The sequence below is a fragment of the Rhagoletis zephyria genome, unplaced genomic scaffold (assembly GCF_001687245.7).
Source record: "Rhagoletis zephyria isolate East Lansing unplaced genomic scaffold, Rhagoletis_zephyria_1.1 Rzeph_scaffold_00723, whole genome shotgun sequence".
NCBI lineage: Eukaryota > Metazoa > Arthropoda > Insecta > Diptera > Tephritidae > Rhagoletis > Rhagoletis zephyria.
The window spans coordinates 136,911-153,062 of record NW_016157807.1 but is presented as its reverse complement, the minus strand read 5'-3'; the positions used below and the strand labels follow the sequence as shown (position 1 = coordinate 153,062).

The window sequence follows — 16,152 nt, the reverse complement described above, 5'->3', positions numbered from 1 at the left end:
ATCACAACAGACAGCCAGTGCTTTCGCTCTTCGACTCTCACACCTGCTCTCAGAGAGCACTCTTCAACAAACCGACATATGCGAGCAGTGGAACCACATTTCCCGCTCATTAAGTACCGCCGCCGAAGAAGTAGTCGGCTTTCAGCGAGCCCGAAAGAACAACTGGTACGATGAGGAGTGTCAGGAAGCTGCAGAGAAAAAAGATGCCGCAATGCGCGCTATGTGGGACCGCTATAGGGATCTGAAGAGGGAAGCGAGACGTATTTGCCGCAATAAGAAGAGAGAGGCCGAAATACGTGAGTGCGAAAATCTTGAAATGCTGGCCGACAGGAAGAATGCCCGAAAATGTTACCAGAGAGTTAGGCGACTTATGGAAGGTTTAAAGACCGGGGCGTACTCCTGTAAGAACAATAATGGCGACCTAGTAACTGATGTCCAGAGTGTACTTAAATTATGGAGGGAACACTTTTCCGCCCTACTAAATGGTAGCAGCACGGAAAGTTGTGGAGAAGAAGAACCCGAGCCCGCAGTCGATGTTGACGGAGTCGACGTTCCTCCGCCTGACTATGACGAGGTACGTGTAGCAATAACGCGGTGGAAAACAACAAAGCTGCTGGAGCTGACAGCCTGCCAGCTGAGCTATTCAAGTACGGCGGCGAGGAGTTGATAAGGTGCATGCATCAATTCTTGTGCAGAATATGGTCAGATGAACGCATGCCCGACGACTGGAATTTAAGTGTGCTGTGCCCAATCCACAAGAAAGGTGACCCCGCCATTCGCGTCAACTACCGCGGGATCAGCCTTCTAAGCATAGGTTACAAGGTCTTATGGAGCGTATTGTGTGAAAGACTGAAGCCCACCGTCAATGAACTGATTGGGCCTTATCAGTGTGGCTTTAGACCTGGCAAATCCACCATAGACCAGGTATTCACAATACGTCAAATCTTTGAAAAGACCCGCGAGAAAAGGATCGACACTCACCACCTATTTGTCGACTTTAAAGCCGCTTTTGACAGCACTAAAAGGAGTTGCCTATATGCCGCTATGTCTGAATTTGGCATCCCCTCAAAACTCATACGGCTGTGTAAAATGACGTTGAGCAATTAATTAATTAATTAATGTCGAGATCTAAAACTATTCAGCTACAGAATCAAATTCATCAGCTGATTGGATATGCTAAAGATAGTATTTCAATTATTGAGAGTGGAAATAATAGTTTTCTTTATAGTAAAAATCGAGTCCGATACGTCAAACGTGCTAGAATGACAGTTAAAATCTTGACATAAACCACGAAATGGTTCGTTTAGTTCAAAATTAGTTTTGCATGGCTTTAAAAATAGAGGTCGAAAGTGTCTTGACACTCGAGAAGGAGCATTAAAATTTACCTCAACCAGGAGGGCCGGGCTATTAATCAAGCCTGTCATTAATTTTACGATAAATATTATACCCAGCATTTCTCTACGACTTGCGAGTGTAGGCAAATTTATGAGCTTTAGACGACTTGTGTAAGGGGGGAGATTGTAATCTGAATCCCAGTTAAATATTATATTTATTTATTTATTTATTTATTTATTTATTTATTTATTTATTTATTTATTTATTTAGCCAAACAGTATACAAGATCTTATAGGCTACAGCAATTAAGTTAATAAAATATAAAAATACCTTACTTATAAAAATGTATTAAAGAGCTCATGAAGTGATTTTTCGAACTTGAAATATTATCTCGATGAGTTTGGCAATTCTGTTGAACTCAATCAAAGCTCTAGTAATTGGAGCATTTTTAGCATAAAGAGCTCTACACAAACCAACATGGAAAAACTCGGAATTACGAAGAGCTCTACGCGGAATGTTTATCAGAATTCTTTGAAGAAGCACAGGGCAATCAACAGAGCCTCGTAACAAGTCAAAAACGAACGACAGCGACAAAATTGTTCTCCTGCTCTGCAATGACTTTAGATCTATTAATAAGCATCGTGCTTCGTAAGTAGGTATAGGATACGAGAAGCATAAGTGGCGCAAAGCAAAATTTAAAAATACTTTTTGAATCCGTTCAATTCTTGCTATGTGGCCCTTGTGATATGGCGACCAAATGAAACAAGCGTACTCAAGCTTGGAACGCACAAACGCTGAGAATAAGAGCTTTAGCGTATAAGGATCAGTGAAATCTCTGACAACATCCGATGAGGCGGCTCTTGGAGTGTTTGAGAGAAAGATTTTGCGGAAGATTTACGGGCCTTTACGCGTTGGCGACGGCGAGTACCGCAGACGATGGAACGATGAGCTGTATGAGCTTTACAACGATATGGACATAGTGCAGCGAATTAAAATACAGCAGCTCCGCTGGCTTGGTTATGTCGTTCGAATGGACACCGACGCTCTAGCTCTGAAAGTATTCAACTCGGAACCCGCTGGTGGTAGCAGAGGAAGAGGGAGGCGATGGAAAGATCAGGTGGAGAAGGACTTGACTTCACTTGGCGTTTCCAATTGGCGTCAGTTGGCACAGAGGAGAAACGACTGGTGTGCTTTGCTGAACTCGGCTTAGGCGGTTACAGCGCCAAAGAAGAAGAAGAACGCCCACTTATGATCACATATATGTATCTCGGTAACCGTTATACCAATTTGTACCAAACTCGGCACATAAAATCAAAATGTTGAGAATTATTGAGATCGGACTAACATTACGGTCACTTTTCATATAACGGTAAATTGCAGGAAACCTTGAAACTACGATATCTCGAAATTTAAGGACGCTAATTCACTCAAAATTGACACTAACAACAATCCCCTGAAAATAAGTAAGATTATTTGGAATTTTGGAAAATAGGCGTCATACCGCCCACATATGACTTTATATGTTTATCTGATTATTTCTTACTGAACGTTCTATCGAAGATGTTTAAAATAGGCGCAAAACCAACCCTGCCATTTGAGCCGTTTTCCGGCTAGATTCAGCCGGTTGCGATTGCAAACAGCCGGAGAAATTTCGATTTAGCGGGCAGCAGATTTGTTAACCGTTTTGTAAAAAAGAATTAGCCGTTTTAGCCGATTTAGCTATTTGCCTTGTTTTCTTAAAATTCAAATATCTACATATCGTCGTTTAAAGTACAAAACCGCGTATCGTCATTCTGCAAAACCGCGTAACTGACATTGGCTGCCATAAATTGGATTTGCTCACACAAGCTCTTGGTTCAATCCTTATCCATTCGTCCTGAAATATACTAGGCAGAATTGCGATTGCTTTTAAAAAAGGGAACCATTTTGAAATATGAGTGTTTTTACGCTCTAGAAAATAATTTCTACAACTTGACATACGCGGTTTTGCATTTTGCTGATACGCGGTTTTGCATTTTGTTGATACGCGGTTTTGCACTTTGAACGATGATATATATGTTTCCATTTTTGACTAAGCTACCCAAAACTACTAGAAATGGCTACTAGCCTTATCGCGGAGAAAATTTTCATGTCAGGTAGGATTATATAAAATTGGGCCGACTTCGCTTATTTTTATTTTAAACGAATATATTTTTTGTAAAGAACGCCATAGCTTTGTCCAATTTCAAAAATATTCAAAACGGTACTTAAGGAGGCTAAGCACAATGAGTATACCAAATTTGGTCGAGAGCCTTCAAGGGGTTTTTGAGATACGCATATATCACATAAGTGGGCGGTGTCACCCCCATTTTCCTAAAATTTCTTGAAAACCCACTTCTTTGCTAAAGAGCGATTGCATATATAAATTTTTAATAAATATTGATGAATTCCTTGCCACACTGCTCAAAACATCTGATAGTCCGGTACATAAGCAATATAAATTCAAGGCCGTATTTAAGAAAAGTCGCCTAACTTCGCCAATTTTTATGCGATTGCAATAAATGAGCCATCAGTTTATTTAAAAAAAGATTTAGTTTAAATAGGACTACATATTTTGAAATTGTGGATATCATCGATGGTCTAAATTTAAAGAAATATGGGTTATTTTTAATTTACCCGATAAAAAATCCCAACAAGCCAAGTCCGACAATATATTATTTATTATACACCATTTTAAAGGCCTACACCTATATTTTCTTCTCAGATCATATTCGATCTTTGAAATCGAATCAAAAATTGTCATTCAAAACCCCATAAATCTACAAAATCGTATTTTCTGACCTAAATCGACAGGTCGCGACCTCTAAATGACCTTTAAAAATCTGTTTTTCATGGCAGAAATACACTCGGAGGTTTGCCATTGCCTGCCGAGGGGCGACCGCTGTTAAGAAAAAACATTTTTTCCAAACTTTGATGCTTTGACCAGAGCTTGAACCCAGGCGCTGCGGAGTGGAAGAGCGCACTGCTTACCACTACATCACAGCGGCCGCCCAATAAGCAATAATAATTCTCATAAAAACAAATAAAATTAGGGGGTAGGGCTTTGAAGTTTCCAAAAAATTTTTACTTTAATGTACACATAGGTTTTTTTTTTTAACAAACTTTTTGGCTGAGAACTTGCTTAAATTCCAAAACCCGAAGGCCAACTTGAATTAAAAGAACCAGCCCTGAAATGCGTCAAAATGAAAATAAAAGAGCACAAATTTCTATGTAAAGCAAAACTCTCTGGGAAGACAATAGGTTTGTTTGTCGAAAATCCAGCGAGAATTATCACTCAAAATATCAGATAGTAAGAGAAAATGCTCCCAAATTCTCTCTCAAGTAGAGAAGCTTGGAAATTTCTGCACGAACGCGAATTTGCAGGAATTTGCAAGTTCTTCTGCCAGCTAGTGTCCTCGGTTGCATTTCAAACATAAGAAATTTGTATAGGCATTTTAAAAAACTTCCAGAGGGGCAAAAAACGGGGTATACATGTATATTTCTAGTTAGTCCAACATTCTTCAATACACGTTTCAATTTCTTTACCGTAACGTCAATTTCTTTAACGTAACTGTCGGGTTTCCTATATCGACTCTGGTTGAGATTGCATTCCGATTACGAATACAGTTTTTTCAGCTGAGTACCTTTCAAATAATTGTTATTAACTAAATTAGGCTTTCTACTTGTGATTTATTTAAATAAAACATGTGAAATTTCGTTGGAATAGTTAGCCGTTTTTAGCCGGTTTTTTTGCCATTTTAGCCGGTTGGTCCAAAAAGTTGTGGAAACACTGCTTACCATGTAATGGTAGTTTTCGGAAAGGTGAAAAACTATATTTCGAGCCCTAACCGCCAAAATAACGTAAGCGACATTTTTTTCGAAATTTTCTTTTTGATGCAGAAATGTATCTAGATGCTCTAGGAATATTTCTGCATCAAAAAGAAAATTTTGAAAAAAATTTCGCTTACGTTATTTTGGCGGTTAGGGCTCGATTTCATACTTGCGCCGGGTATTTAATGTTCGGCTCCGCCCGAACTTAGACTTTCTTACTTGTTTAATCTAAAGTTGTTTCCAAAAATTTCTCTAAATCTCTTTCAGCTGACAACTCAGGTTAATTAAAATCAAGAAGTCTTACCCCTCTCCACTCGGAATCAAAATCCCGAATTTCATCCACTTTAAGATTTGGGAAATATGTAAAAAGATTTATAACTGAAGCATCTTTTAATAACATTTTTAGGCGATATCATTTCAACACCTTTTAAGGTTTTACTACTGAAATCACAATAGCACACAAAAAATTTTTAGGCGATATCATTTCAACACCTTTTAAGGTTTTACTACTGGAATCACAATAGCACACAAAAAATGTTGCTTATTAAAAAATCTTTTTTTTTAAATCTACACTTATGACAACGCTGCTTGCAAGGCGAATTAAAACAAGATCGTATTATCCAATCAGCGGATTTCTTCTTCTTTCATTCGCTTTAAATGAATTTTGCTTTTGCTTTTACTGATTTGACAGCACACCCATGAAACGAAAAGACAAAATACATGTAAACTTGGGGGCGAATTAAGATTTTCACATAACAATAAATTCGCTATGGCTGCTTGCAGTGCGCAACTCTCACCACTCGGCAAAGAACGTAAATCTATAAGAAGAGAAAAAACATTAGAGGTATTCATCTAAACCGATAACTTTATCAAGCAGATAATCTTATAAGTTTATGCACTCTGTTACATGAACGACCCACACTCTCTTTTCGTTTACACATGCGACAATAGTCGTGTTTTCTTTGGTTATAAAGCGCAGTGTCACTAACTTTATACTACTAGCACGGGGATAAAGAAATTATAGAAACTACCTCACTAAATTGGAAAAAATTATATTTACGAGATATCTATTTAAATAAATGTACATATAACATAAAGGCTATTTATTTGAAGCAAGTTATAAGAAACAATGGCAGAATGTCTGTTTGTGTATGAATTCATTTGTCACGGCTACCAAACTTTGCGAATTATCAGTGAAACAAAACAAACAGACGGGATAATAATTGAACCAGATCTCTATCAGGATCATATCGTTGTTGAATTTGCGTGCAAAATTTGTATGCGGATCCCGATTATTGCCTAAGAAAACATAGCTAGAGTTGCGACAGAGTTGCATTGTCTTCAGTTTATCAAGTTTATTCAGTAAAATCGCTGGATAAATTTATGAGAAATGTGTAAACGAGTTTCCATACAAATTTTGACAGTTCATTTATAAGGTTTACACAATTATAAGTTTATACAGTTTACAATGCATTTATAAGGTTTGATGAATACCCTTATTATAATTGTTGCGAATGCCTTCTTTTTTCATGCAATCAAAAAACCTATTTGGGCAAAAGAGAAGGCACGCTCCTCATATTCACACTCGCTACAATTATAATTATATTATATTCGTATACATTTACGTTCTTTTCACTCGGCTATTTTATTTGATTTCTACATTTTATTTTACTTTATTTCATATTATTAATTTTATTATTACTTAATTTAAATTTTTAGAGTTGTCCACAGCAACAGCAATTACATTAAATGAAAATAAAAGTAATAATTGAATGAATTGAAAAACAATAAATTAAATGAAAAAACTACCAGCCGAGGGTCTGAATGTTTACACATAAAAAAAATTAACACAAAGGATTTAAATAGGATACTGCATACTATACCTGGTAACGTTGGGAACAGCAACGACCGCAACATGATTGCATTAGACCGACGGCGCTGTTTGTTGAATGGGCAGGACTAGCCATTGGCGATGGGGAGCCAGTACGCTTCGGTTGACCATTGTATGGTATTTCAAGCTCAACAAATTCGCGATCCTTTTTTTCGTTTCGTGTGATTATTATTTTCATTGTTAAATTATAAATTTACATAAATTTGTTTTGGGCGTCATGGCATGAAATGTTTTAGAAAACGAGCGCACGTACAGCAATAGGTAATACAGCGGTAAACAGAGGAAAAAGAGGGATACATTTACTAATAAATCACACGGTATACGTACAGACAAATATATAATGTTTTTTATATACAGTTTTTATACAAGAACATAAACACGTACATAAATACATTAACTGCCGGTTTCACCAGCAATTCAAGTGAAAATTTATTTTTTCCTTCTGTCAGTTTTCATAATAAATTTAAATACATAAAAAACATTTTTCTCTTAAATTGCTTTCGTTAAACTGGCTGTAAAAACGAAAAGCTAAAATAAGAAAAATCAGCAATTTTTAAAATATAAAAATTCACCATACATATACATACACATCGTTATCTTAATATAGAAAGGCCCTAACTTATTTTCTTTTGAAATTTCACAGAGCGCACATAAAAAAATATGTTTCTATATTTATTAAAAACTAGTGTAAAGAAGAAAGTCTCAATTGAATAACTTAAGGGCCTCTCTGTATTAAAGTAACGATATGTACATATTAGGTTGGGCCGAAAGTACCAAAACTCTAAAACCTTAAATGGCCCAGTGATAAATAGTTGCCATGGAGGAAGAGAAATTGAGGGCAAAATGAATTTTTGAAATCAGTTAATATTTAACCCTCGCTCATTGGATTAAAATATATGGATTTTTGACCAGTTGAGACAAAATTTTTAAAACTTTTTATACGTGAGTCACGAACATTAAAACCCGTTATTTGATCGTGTGAACACAGAAACCATGTATGATGCAACGAACAGGGTCTAACTACATTAGTCGTATTACTCCGACCTCGAGTTCTGGAAAAAATATTACTGATAGTATCATTCATTATTTATTTAAAGGTATTGAAAATTTCGTTTAAGAGTTTAGATGCTATTGGCTGTGATGGCATTGCTACTAATACTGGATGGAAAAAATGGTGCTACTCAAAATATCGAAATGGTTCTCAAACGACCCCTTCAGTAGATTATTTGTTTATTACACTTTAATGAACTTTCATTTTCATCCAACTGCATGTCCTTAATCTCTTTCTGGGCCTATTGGTGAGTGTCTTCACCTTCACTGTAACAACTTTCCCAGTTTGAAAGCATTCATTGTGAAATCATCTCTATTGATAAGGAAATTCAAAAGGATCTTTCTAAAGATCAGAGGTATCTTCTGAATATCGCTTCAGATGTAAAGTCAGGAGTATGTCCTCCAGATTTATCTATTTCAGATCCAGTATCTTCATTTCTCGCTGGCTGACAACTGCAAATAAGTCTGAGATTATATGTATAATTGTAACTGTGAATCCTTCCAATGAACTCAAAGAAATCATCAAGTTCATACTTAAGTGTTACAGTTCTTTTACAGACGGTCGAAAGCACGTGTTCAAAGCTACTGAAACATCTAGGCACTTAACAGAAAATCTTCACCAAATTGTAGATCCTGTTTTCCAAAGCAACGCGTTCATTGTTCATGCTGAGAACATGCTCTTAGCATGGACAAAATATACTTAAATTGTGGAGGGAACACTTTTATAACCTACGGAATGGTAGCAGCGCTGAAAGTAGTGAGGAAGACGAACCCGAGTCCCCAGTCGATGATGATGGAGTAGCTGTCCCACCGCCTGACTATGACGAGGTACGAATAGCGATTACGCGGCTGAAAAACAACAAAGCTGCTGGAGCTGACGGCCTGCCAGCCGAGCTATTCAAGTACGGCGGCGAGGAGCTGATGAGGTGCATGCATCAGCTCGTATGCAGAATATGGTCAGATGAACGCATGCCCGACGACTGGAATTTAAGTGTGCTCTGCCCAATCCACAAGAAAGGCGACCCCGCCATACGCGCCAACTACCGCGGAATTAGCCTTCTAAGCATAGGTTACAAGGTCTTATCGAGCGTATTGTGCGAAAGACTGAAGCCCACCGTCAACGAGCTGATTGGACCTTATCAGTGTGGCTTTAGGCCTGGAAAATCCACCATAGATCAGGTATTCACAATACGCCAAATCTTGGAAAAGACCCGCGAGAATAGGATCGACACACACCATCTATTTGTCGATTTCAAAGCCGCTTTCGACAGCACGAAGAGAAGTTGCCTTTATGCCGCGATGTCTGAATTTGGTATCCCCGCGAAACTAATACGGCTGTGTAAAATGACGTTGAGCAATACCACCAGCTCCGTCAGAATAGGGAAGGACCTCTCCGAGCCGTTTGATACCAAACGAGGTTTCAGACAAGGGGACTCCCTTTCGTGTGATTTCTTTAATCTTATGTTGGAGAAGATAATAAGAGCCGCAGAACTGAACCGCTCAGGCACAATACTTTATAAGAGCGTACAATTGCTGGCGTATGCCGACGACATCGATATTATCGGTAAAAACAAGGGCTACGTCTGTTCTGCCTTCTCGGGATTGGATAGAGAAGCAAAGCGAATGGGTCTGGTGGTGAACGAGGACAAAACGAAGTATCTCCTGTCATCACACAAACAGTCAGAGCATACGCGTCTTGGCACCCACGTCACTGTTGACAGTTACAAGTTTGAAAAAGTAGACGACTTCGTTTATTTGGGAACCAGCATTAACACCAATAATAATGTCAGCCTTGAAATCCAACGGAGAATCACTCTTGCCAACAAGTGCTACTTTGGGCTGAGTAGGCAATTGAGAAGTAAAGTCCTCTCTCGTCGTACAAAGATCACACTCTATAAGTCACTCATCATGCCTGTGCTGGTGTATGGCGCGGAAGCATGGACAATGAAAGCATCTGATGAGGCGGCTCTTGGAGTTTTCGAGAGAAAGATTCTGCGAAAGATTTACGGACCTTTACGCGTTGGTGATGGCGAATATCGCAGACGATTTAACGATGAGCTGTATGAGCTTTACAACGATATAGACATAGTGCAGCGAATTAAAATTCAGCGGCTCCGCTGGCTTGGCCATGTCGTTCGGATGGACAGAAACGCTCCTGCTCTGAAAATATTCAACGCGGGCCGCGATGCTGGTAACAGAGGAAGAGGAAGGCCTCCTCTGCGTTGGAAAGACCAGGTGGAGAAGGACTTGGCTTCACTTGGCATTTTCAATTGGCGTCAGTTAGCACAGAAGAGAAATGACTGGCGTGCTGTTTTGGACTCGGCCAAAATCGCTTAGGCGGTTACAGCGCCAAATAAGAAGAAGAAGAAGAAGTTCGAGATTTTTTTATTCCAAAAATTAACTTTTATTCGAAAAATTATTCAGACCTGGGACTGCAATGAATTATCTTCTCCACCACCTCTGTACCATGTTTCAACTCAATACATCGCATCACTCATAGAATCTGGGTCTGTTCCAAATAAGGATAGTAGGGACTTTCCCTGCCATACTCAATCAGCTGAGCGTTGCGTTAAATTAGCGGAGTCAGCAGAACATGTTGTTGGCTAGAAAAAGGCGATCCTTTCATTCGAATTACGTTGCTATCCAGAGAAATTATCCTTTACAAACAAGGCACACTTCAACGTGAAGAATTAATAAAACGATAAGGGACAAAGAATGTAGTATTTGGCTATACTTGGTTGGTTGGTTGGGAAAGCACGGTTGCCTCACACTTGGGGAAAATGTTACCAAAAAACTTGAAAAAGATAACCAAAAAGTTACCAAAAGTATTAAGACCTTTTTTTCTTTTGACATAAACAATGGGCGTTACTTGTATTAAAGTTGCCTAGGAGTTTACATAGTATGATTTCTGCACTTGCCAAATCGTTCAAATACACTTTTTGGAAAGTCATAAACTTAAGGGTCAAAGTTTATAATAACTTTATGTTGAATTTATAATATAAAGGGTATCTAAAAAAAATAATGTATAATATTTGATGCATCTCTCACGTTTTTTAATGGAGTTAATTGATTTGTCAAGCACGCTTGAGTAACACCCTTTCCTTCCCATATTTCATAAAAAAAAAACAGTGCGCATTTTCATTTGATCATTCATTACTGTTTTATTTATCTTTTTAACTTTCTTTGTTAGTAGCTAGATTTTGACGTAGAATACGTCTTACGTTTCGATATGGAGGCTATGCTCAAATGTTGTAGTTGTAATTTTTAAGTTCTGAACACATTGAAAACGACGAGCTACGGGCCGCAGCTTCCAAATTGTTATCTTCATTATCTAAACGCTTTGTCGATGACGACATGATTTTTTTGAACGCGGCAGCGACATCATGAATTTGTATGAACCTTATCTGTCGCTGTAAAAATAGAAAAATCTCAACCTGGCCACACTCACGATTGAGAGAAATAGAGATTGCGCCAATCGCGGTACCGCTAATCCGCTCTTTGTAATTTTGACAGAATGAGCTGTGTGCGTGACGTCATCTTGGTGCAATTGTTGAATGTGAGCATACGAAAAAACCAAATAACAATTTTAATATTTGTGCGTTAATATTTCTGCGTGGTTTTAAACAATTATTGAGACATTAAAAAGCAAAATGAAGTGTGCATTGGCAAAGTGTAATAGTGCAAACAAAAGGAAAGCGTGCGATATAAGTTTTTTTTCGTTTCCTACGGACGCAAACCTGGGGAAAAAGTGGAAGCAGTTCTGCCGGGGAGGGCATGCATTAATCACCAAATTGAGCTTTGTGCTATGTGTGTGAGCTATGAGCTTCTACATGGAACTATGTTGGCCCTTCCTTGGTGAATTGTAGTAGGTATATTTCCATGGTGAATGTAGACAGTTGCTGGTTTAGTTTGCTGGCAACGGCTTACATACAAAAGCAGTTTCTACAGGAAATAGATACACGAACTTCACTACCTACTTATTTTTGTTAGTACCTGATTTTTTTAGTGCTGGTATGAGGTAATGCGCCAGTGGATAAGGTCGCCAGGCGCTAATTCAAGCGGCATCTTACCGCGCTGTTACGTACCTAATACAATACAGTGCCCAAATTATTATACATTTAAAAGTTCAACTTAAGTTATGTTTTACTGACATAGAATATTTGCTTCCAAAAAAGCCACACTCATGCATCCTCTCGAAAATGATACAAAAGTCATAAAATCAAAGCTGTGGAGTCAACAGCTGTGGAGTTTATGGTGGTTGGCTAACGTCCACAAATATAAATATGCACTCTGCTTGGCTTTTTAAAATGGCAAGTCCAAAAATTCTCTTTGCGGCACACCTTCCTTTTGGTCTACATGAAATTGCAAACACTGTTAATACATCCATTTTTTCATGTGCTAAAAATCGTACTTATCTAAAGAGCTACATGTCCAAAATTATTGATACGTGTTTCTAATTAATCAATCTTTGTATATTTATTGATTCCTGCAAAATTGGGCAATGTAATATTAAAATTAACACATTTTTCTGCATTGTTTACATATTTTTATATGCGTTTTGGCATTTCTCTCTCGCAAATGCACCAAGATGACGTCACGCAAAAATTACGCTCAAAAATCCTCTCTCATTGGCGCAATCTTGTATTCTATCATTCTTGGGCCACAATCACAGTCGACGTACATAAGAGTACGTGTTAAAATAATTTGACAGCTGTGGTCCGTAGCTCGTCGTTTTCATTGTGTTCGGGCTATTAGAGCTTCACGAAAAAGCTTGTTACACGAGAACTAATGAAGCGATTTCAAAAAAAAAAGTATGGCGTTTCAAAGACAAAATTCCAAACCTATCGGCGGATTCATTTTTGTAAGTAACCAATTCGGTTTCTGTCGTAGAAGCAACGGTAAATATTGGCTTATGTTGGGGCCAATTTTGAGCCTTTAAAGTGTTCTAGCAACTTATGATTTACAGATATAACTTTCATTTTCGGGATATCGGTTCTCTGGAGCAATAGAAACATTATCATGTACAAATTTTATATAAATTCAACAAATATTGAGCATTTTAAGGCAAAAAACTCGAAACCCGTTCCAATGATTTGTATTTCGTTTTCTTTAATCGAAAATTCAGTTGTTTTCCTTTCGTTTGGTATATAGGAAATATTGGTTAATATCTTCTAGGTATGTTTATTTTATTCAAATATATGGGCATAAATGATTTTCCATACAAAATCACTTCGTCATCATTTTGCAGACACGTACATACGCAGGGAGTGAGAGAAGAAGACAAAAAATATGTGGATGGTGCAATATTTATAACCTAATCGCGGCGTATGTATGTAAATATATGCCCAATAAACACCAAAAAATATTTCTCCAACCTTGGAGAAATTCACAGTTCTCAAGTTGATATCCAACATCATTCTCCAACTCATCTCTAACCGACGCGCAGATACGTAAAAAGTGATAAAGAAACGAATTTTTAGTTATCAAGTGAAAAACGAAAGCTATATAAAGAGGAAGTTTACCAACAAAAAATAAATAATCTTCAAAGTGTCCTCAAATAATCTGGATGAAAATAAAATGCGAAGTGAATCAAGTAGCAAAATTACTGTCGGACTGTATACTGAAGTGAATTATTGTAATACGATGTTGATTAACTACATAATACAAATGAGGAATAAAATGAAAAATTAATATTTAAATTCATCTATGTATGTCGTTTCAATCAAAAAGGTATAAGGTATTTTACTATTTCAATTTCAGTATTTCAATGATACGTTTGAGACCAATTGGAGAATTATATTGGAGTTCAAGTTGAGAGCTAGCATTTTTTCAACTTGAGAAACAGTCCTTTTTTCATACAAAGAAAAATGGCCTTTTTGTTGAGAACGCTATGATCCTCCACTTGAGATACTGTTGAGAAACAACGTTGGAGATTTGAGAATTACCTTAATTCTCAACTTAACCCCAAGTTGAGCTCAAACCTAAATGTTTATTGGTTGTTGATTGCAGTTAATGTGGATCTGTTTTTCTTTTAGTAATCCACATATATTTGTATGTATGTACATATTGTCGCTGCGCCAACAAAAACAGTTATGTGTTTTTGATAACATTTCAGGAGAGCAAAAAATCTGATTACTGGTGCCAATAGGCAATATTTTGCAAATGTCGTATTAAAATAAATATGTATTAAAAATATGTTATTGATTTATGAAAAAAAATAAATTTTTTTAAATTAATTTCGATGTGATCAACATTTGCACCGCTTTAAAGCACATAGCTGTTTTTATACACGATTTAAATTTGCTTTTGGCGGTATGGAATCGTATGTAATTTGTACATAATACTGCCGTTAGGCCTAGAGGCAATGTATAGAAGTGGAGGACTCGACTAGTTAACTGCCCGTTGCTCCTGTTATGTACATAATGAAAAATGGCCAGAAACGTTTTTATTGGATTTTTGTAATAAAAATTTATGCAAAGTGGTGAGTGGACACATATTTTGTACAAACCATAAAATTGCCAGAGATGCGAACTGTTTTTTGGGCCAGCGTATTAACTTGACCCTATGTTTCAAAGTTTCGATGGGTGATATCCAATGAAAGCTCGTATATACAAGAAATAATTTCAATATAAATATAACTGAATTTTTATTAAATGCTTTCACATTTGTATACATTAAGCAAATTTGCATAACTTAGTAAATTGCATAAAAATGTAAAGCTAAGTATTTATCGAGGTAGATTATCATAAAACGAATGGAAATCTTTGTGTATACATATATTGCTTTTACGTCTCAAGGCAGTTGTGTTTAGATTGATAAATTTTTTTGGACCAGTTCCGTTTCGTATTGCTATAATAACAGAGCTCATTTTTGTGGCAATGACCTCCAGCAATCGGTATGACACAACTTGAATTTTAGTTCACCATTTACATAAAGCTATCCTGTGATCCTGCATACCGTTGCACAGTGGTTGCTGCCATAGGCCAAAATAAAAAAAAATGTATGTAACAATTTTTACACCAAAATAAGCTTTGCAATCAGTTTTTTGTCCAAAATTCATGTTGTCATATATTTTTTGTTTTCATTCTAACGGGTTGTTTCTGAAAAAAGCCCCAAAAGTGTCATCAATTGTTCATTTTATTTGTACAGCGTCAGCACGCTGAAAATTGAATTGGTTTAACGTAATTAAAATATTGTGAAAAGCCGAGTGAGTTAAAATTTTATGCATGGGATATTGTACATAAAGGTACTGACTTTATTTCTACAATTAAACTTTGAGATAATTCGTGTTGCGTTCTATGCAAATCGTTGTTTTAGAAAAGTAGGATTTTGTGTGTTTCTTGGTTCATCTTTCAAATATTTAGGCAATGTCTTAAGTGTGTTTCCCCTATCGGCCCTCAATATTTTTATTTACATATTGTTTGTTAATATTTTAAGATTATATAAGTGTTCAGTGTAGATGCATTGAACTGCAGAGGCTCGCGTAGTATTATCCAAGCTCTTTATTTTCTACAGTTTTTTTTTATGTTTATTTTTTTATTTAATTTTTTAAATTAAAATGTTTCTAGGCACAAGTTAATGCTGCGAAATTTCTCGATTGCATGTTTTTGAGATTTGGCGTGAAAATTTCGGTACGCATTCCCCAAAAAGTACAAAATTTGCTGGGTGCAATAGCGAAAGATATTGAATATGAGGGTTTTGAGCCAGATCGTTATGAGTTGCAAAAATGCATTAATTGCGTTTGTAAAAAATTTGCATTGTTTTGAAAAATCATCATAATTAGCTCGAAAAGAAAGAAATCATTTCATTAAAATGTTGACCAACAGTTTCCACCAATTCAAATCGTGGCGCCCGAAAATAGATTTTGCTGAGTCTTCAAAAAGACTATGCGTCGACGAACATATCGGGATACAATTTTTACTCTTAGGTCTGTTAAGAGTAAAAACTGTAATATGTAAAGGTGGGCGGGGTTGGACACGCCCACGTACAGTCATGTGAAAAATAATAGGGACACGAAATTGTGACCA

General features: G+C 36.9%; 1 protein-coding gene across 2 annotated transcripts in view; it reads right to left on the bottom strand.

The window, feature by feature from the left end:
- The window catches only part of Shal (Potassium voltage-gated channel protein Shal), a 181,392-nt gene that overhangs the window by 29,637 nt on the left and 135,603 nt on the right, over positions 1–16,152 (bottom strand). The window contains exon 5 of one of the 2 annotated variants that reach the window (XM_017613831.1): positions 7,068–7,220. The exons of the other annotated variant lie outside the window; for it this stretch is intronic. Coding sequence (XP_017469320.1) covers positions 7,068–7,220 — 153 coding nt within the window. The remainder of the gene's footprint in view (positions 1–7,067; positions 7,221–16,152) is intronic. 2 annotated transcript variants of the gene reach the window in all.